Source organism: Sciurus vulgaris, assembly GCF_902686455.1.
Source record: "Sciurus vulgaris genome assembly, chromosome: 1".
In the NCBI taxonomy this organism is placed as follows: domain Eukaryota; kingdom Metazoa; phylum Chordata; class Mammalia; order Rodentia; family Sciuridae; genus Sciurus; species Sciurus vulgaris.
The window spans coordinates 149,686,695-149,692,569 of NC_136461.1; the positions used below are offsets into that span (position 1 = coordinate 149,686,695).

The window sequence follows — 5,875 nt, forward strand, 5'->3', positions numbered from 1 at the left end:
CCCATAACTGAAAGCTTGTGGGAGGCGGTAGTGAGGAAGATGGCAGTGGAAAGTGAAATCAGGTACTGTACTTAATACTGTAACGAGGCTATGTGGAAATCAAGAGACAAATAATTTCCCAAAAGGTTTGGATACATTTAAAATATAAGTTTTACCTTTTTGTCCATTTTAGATAGACAGGGCATTATTGAAGTCTTCGGGACGTGGTGAAGGCTGTAGGGAATCTCCTGAGGTAGACAAGTGGGGTGTCTGGGGCTTGAGCACAGCCCTCATGTCAGAGCTGGCCCTGGCCACTTGGTTGTAGTCTTTCTCTCCTGAGGTTGAGATATCACTCTAGGCGGAGGGTCAAAGATGGGGAAACTGGTTCTCTCCTCAGAGACTAATATCTAATGGAGAAGCTAGACATGTCAAGAGCCGCTGTAGTATATGTTGAGGAGTGTTCTTATTAAAGGGAAAGGGGAGGCTGTCTAGAGAGGGGAAGACAAAGAGGATTTTTGAATTTGGGTTATAAAGATCAAGATTGAGGTACTATTAGCCCTTTTAGTCCCCTGACAGTCTCCCTGGAAAATGTAGTCAGTCATCAGGAAAATTTCCAGTAACTTTTGTGAGGGTCCTGCTTTGATAGATTGGCATCTGGTTAGTTAGTAATGCCGAAACGTGCAGATAAGGATCCAAAGATGCTCGTTTAAAGTCGGCATACATAATTCTTCCTGTATCACCTTATAACACGCAGTCAGGGACTTTGCTGCCAAGGTTTATGCTGCCAGTTCTGCTTCTTTGATCCTATCAATTAAATAAATGCAGAGCGGATACAGAGGTGGTAAAGTAATTTCCTTGGTTGCCTATAAAAGATCCATCCCCTCCCCCCTTTTTTTTTGTACTTGGGATTGAATTTAGGGACACTCTACAACTGAACTATATTCCCCAGGCCTTTTCCACTTTAATTTTGAGAGTCTCACTACATTACTGAGGCTGATTTACAATTTGCCATCCTTCTGCCTTAGCCTCCCAGGTAGCTGGGATTACAAGCATGTACCACCCCACACAGCTCCCCTTCTTCTTTGATGGCCCTCAGACTTTCCTTTCTGGAGAAGAAAGGATGTCTCCCTTAGTAGACATCACCCCAGGCTCCAGTAATGTCTCTGAGGGTTAATTTTATCCTGAGTATATGGACCACTTAGAGACTAACCGGATCAGAACCCCAGGAATTGAGATGTTTGTCCAATAGGTGATTTGGTTTCACCTGTGCCACCTGTGCTCGTACTAGAGGCAACTGATGATATGGCCCCAGGTGAAGCCAGCCTGAGATCATAGCACCAAGCCAGAGAAGACAGATCCAGGGAATCACAGAGTTTTGATTGAAATTGAAACTTGAAATCACACTTGTCCCTTCTCAATCCTCTACTCTGATAAACTGTCAGTTTCAGTTGCAATTTCTGTGGCTTAAAAGAAAGGACTTGATAGAGGTGATAAGGAAACTGAAAAGAGTTGCATTTTAAAGAGAACAGTAAATTTAAACTACAGCTTGTCACTTACTAGCTATGTAACACAAAACAAAGTATTGTAAATTCTTTAGGTCTTGGTTTTCTGAACTGCAAAATGAGATAAGGAAAGGGCTGAAGTATATAATTTATGCATGTCTTGTGTAGTTTCTGATACACAAGAATGAGCTGGTAATTAATGGTAATTACTATATTTGTGCTCTGACTTTAACACAAAAGGCATGCTTTAATTATGAGTAGTAATTTTTTCATAAACTATTGTGTCAGGCTATATGATGCAATTGAAAGAGCTCCGTACTAGGAATCCAAAGACCTGACTTTGATCCTGCCAATGAGTATTCTTGTGCAGTTCATTTAGGCTCTCTGGACCTTGATTTCAACCACATAATTTGATGATGTGAATCAAGAAAATTTTCAAGAATACTTCTAGCCAAAATATTGTGACATTTAGGTAGCAACATAAGCCATAAGTAGTCTCACATTCTTTCTTTGACTGTAACAGAAGGTGGGAAGTAACAGGTGAAGAAGTGAATTTACAAAGTCCAAGTCTCTCCGTGTTGAGATCAGGGAGCTAATTTGGAGACAGACATTTATGTTCACAGATCAATTACAAGTTCATCATAGACACCTACATGGATGTTGTATTAGTCAGCTTCACATTACCATAACAAAATAGCTAGCGCTATTCACTTACAAAGAGGAACAGTTTGTTTTGGCTCAAGGTTCTGGAGGTTCTCATCTAAGATCAAGTGGTCCTATTGCAAGGGTTCTCTGGCAAGGTTAGCATGTAATTTGCTCCACCACCCACCTCCTGAGCCAAGAAGCAGAGAAAGAAAGGAGAGGAAGAAACTGGGGGTCCCACAACTCCCTTCAAGGGCATGCCCCCAGTGACCTAAGGACTTACTATTCGACCCACTTCCTAAAGGTTCCACTGCCCCCAAGGCACCATCCTGGGGACCAAGTCTTTATTAACACAGGGACTATTGGATGGCACTCATGCAAATCATAGAAGGTATGTATAAATCATGGCAATTATTGAAGCAATGGCATGGTAAAATTTAAAAAAAATCTGATTTAGGAACCAGGAGACGAGCATTCATTTGCTTTCTATAACCCGCTAACTGTTGGACTTGAGGAAAGTATTGAATTTCTACGTACTTAGAATCTCAGCTCTATAAGGCAAATCCAGAACTGATTTTGAAAATACAATCCTCAAGTCCAAGAATAGGCGAATTATGCCCATTTTTTTTTTTCAAATGTCACATTTAATGTTTTCACCACTGTACTTCAAATCTACATTGTACAAAGTGACCAGAAAGTGTGCCACGGTAATTGACCAACCTCTGAGATTGTACCTTTCACACCAGTGTCGTCTCGGGCTCTTTTGATACTAAACACGTTTCTCATTCAAGTGAATTGAAATGCTTCAGTTGGGTTGATTCTCAGGAGCCTCATAAAAAAAAAAAAACAAAGATATTGCACCATCTTTGTTTAGTAATTCAATGTTTGTTTCTTTCACAGCAAATAATTACTTCATTGAAGTTAAAACTTCCAAACATAACTTATTAATAGTCTTCAAATTCAGCTCAGATCACTCAAGATGAAAATACTCTGCTAAATACAGATAACTTACAATAACTTTAACAGTTAATTGTCCATAACACACACCAAGGTTTTTTCCTAGACCAATTTTAAGACGATCCATTAGTACTCCTTGTACAGGTGAAAAACGATCTTCAATTTTCTTGTCTTTTTATTTTTAATATAAAAGTTGGAAGGGACATTCAAGTTTCAAGTCTCCACATTGAACTTAAAAAAAAAAATAGTCATCATCAGCATGTGGAGGTAAACAAGCCAAGTTGTATAACTCCAGGAAGTAGAGGCCTTCAATTTGTATTCATATATACATATGCACAGAAGAATTCAGTGTTCCAACAGAAAAAAGAATTTGTCAAAAAGTAATGTTATTTACTACTGTGACATTTCCAGACTCCCACAGCTTTGCCTAAGGACACGAACACGTTTGACATAATTCCCTATGTGCCTTTTTTGTGGCTTTAAATGTATTAAAAATTTGTTTTTGTCTTTTATTTATTATTTTTCACTGTCCAGTGCAGGAGAAGTCTCACAAAATTTCACAGACCTAAAATGTGCAAGCTAGTTCTCTCTCTATACAGCGATGTTGGAATTCTTTTGAAATTAGCCCAGAAATGAATTATTTACACACATGAAAGATGCATGCTTGGGTTTTTTTATGTAAGAAAGAGCAGAAAAACTTCTAATAAAAATAGATTAAATATATATATATATATATATATATATATTTATACTGGGTAAGGAAAACAAAAGTTTAGTCTCTCCTAGTCACAAACTCATTCTCTCTACCCACAACATTGGTTTTTAGACAGCACACATCACCATCACAGCTCTAATGAGAAGCTAATTATAGGGCTTGATCATTAGGTGGCATGCCCCTCAACCCTACCCCCCTCCCCCAGGCACAGCCACGATCAGCTCACGTGGCTCCATGATTGGTCGCAGGCAAGGTTTCTAGATTCTTTAGTTTTAGAAAACCCCAAATCTTTAGGAATGGCTCAAATATCAAAATGTATGACTGTCCTTTGTGTGTGTGTGTATTTGTGTGTGTGTGTTGACTGTATGTGAACAATCTCACTTCATTTTAAAAAAAGAAAACAAAACAAAAACCCCAAACTCCCAAATTTGGTTCAATTCTCTTTTGTTCTGAGGTGAGCCATAACAGCTGCACTAATTCATAAAACATGTGCAACTCTGGGTAAAATATTTTTTCTTCTAAAAGCACAACCACTTTACAAGATTAAAAGTCTAGTAACATTTCTAAATATTATTCATATCATACAAGTAGTGGTTGTTAATTTAAAACTTCATTAGTAAAATTACAGTACAAGCATGATTAACCTCCAGAATTGCAAATCCCAGACTCCAGTGGAAAGCTACATTACATCTTCAGTAGTACATTATCTTCCACTGTCACTCCCACACCAGAGGAGACGGGGGCATCTCAGACGGCTGAGCAACAGTGGAACTAATAAAGCTCTTAAAAGCAGCAGACTGAGGGTTAATGCAGAGAGGCACTCTGTTTCCTTTCTGCTGTTCCAAAATGAACTGGTGAATAATTTCTTTAACCTGTCGGACAGAACTGAGGTTCTTCTCAAAAGTGTCATCAAATTTGGGATTGGTGACAGGCTCAAAGTCACTGGTATAAACTCTTCCAGTAGAGGTGGAAAAGCAACATTTACACATACACGTGTGATATCTTAGTCGCCCTTCATCTAGGTAGGGGTGGGCTAAGGCATTCTTAGCGGATATTCTTTTTGATGGATCAAAGACCAACATCCTGCAAAGGAGATGAACAGCTTCATGTGTAGCCTGACTAGACAGGGTATAGAGTACAGGAAGAGATGGCTGTTTATGAGGACCCCTGAGTATGTGTGCCTTAGCGCCTTCACAAGCCGTCCTCATTGCTTCCAGTGATGGTGTGCCCAAGAGATCTGTGATCAAATCCAACTGCTGAATGGGACTCTGTGCCTGAAACAATATTCTTCGTCCTAGTAGTTCTGCAAAGATACATCCAACAGACCAGATGTCAATAGCATTGCTGTAATGACGGCTGCCCATTAGGATTTCCGGAGCCGGATAATACTGAGTAACAACTTCCTGAGTCATATGACGGGATTCATCTAGTTCTTCCACTCTGGCCAATCCAAAATCACAAATCTTAAGAACACAGTTGCTGTTCACAAGAAGATTCCCTGGCTTAATGTCTCGATGTAAAATGCCAGCTGAATGGAGATATTTCAAACCTCGCAAAATCTGATAAAGAAAAACTTTGACATGATCTGAGCTGAGTGGTTGAGGAGAGACGATAATTTTATGTAGGTCACTCTGCATCAATTCTGTGACAACATATATTTCTTCAAAATAGTCAATGTGTGGAGGTTGGAGTATGTCAAGGGCAGAGAGTACATTATCATGTTTAAAAAAACAACATCTTCAATTCCCGGAAGACTTTTTTTTGCAATGAGTGTGATTTAAGAACACTTTTTTTTTTTTTTAAAACATGGTGGGGAAAGAGCAAATGAAGAATGTTATTTTGTATTGTGAGAAAACTACATAAACTTCAAATTTCACAGTCCATAAGTAAAGTTTTATTGAAACACATTCGTTCAGTCTTGATCGGTTTTCTGTTGCTATAGTTGAAATACAGACTGGGTAATTTATAAAGAATAGATGCTTATTTTGCTCACAGTTCTGGGAAATTAAGAGCATGTCAGCCTCTGCTGGGCGTCTGGCAAGGGCCTTCTTAACTGTATCCTAGCGTGGCCAGAGTGAGC

The 5,875-nt window shown here is 39.1% G+C and overlaps 1 protein-coding gene across 1 annotated transcript; it reads right to left on the bottom strand.

Moving 5' to 3' along the window:
• Window positions 1-2,744: 2,744 nt before the first annotated feature.
• Window positions 2,745-5,550, bottom strand: LOC306638036 (serine/threonine-protein kinase NLK-like). The gene is made up of 2 exons (XM_079101112.1): window positions 4,440-5,550; window positions 2,745-2,952 (listed from the first exon to the last, which is right to left on the bottom strand). The coding sequence occupies exon 1, from the start codon at window positions 5,430-5,432 to the stop codon at window positions 4,512-4,514; it is 921 nt and encodes a 306-aa protein (XP_078957238.1). The 5' UTR covers window positions 5,433-5,550; the 3' UTR covers window positions 2,745-2,952; window positions 4,440-4,511.
• Between the last annotated feature and the right edge of the window lie 325 nt (window positions 5,551-5,875).

Bases quoted from the DNA above. Each gene is read 5' to 3' on its own strand.
- LOC306638036 (XM_079101112.1), bottom strand. From the start codon at position 5,432: ATGCAGAGTGACCTACATAAAATTATCGTCTCTCCTCAACCACTCAGC.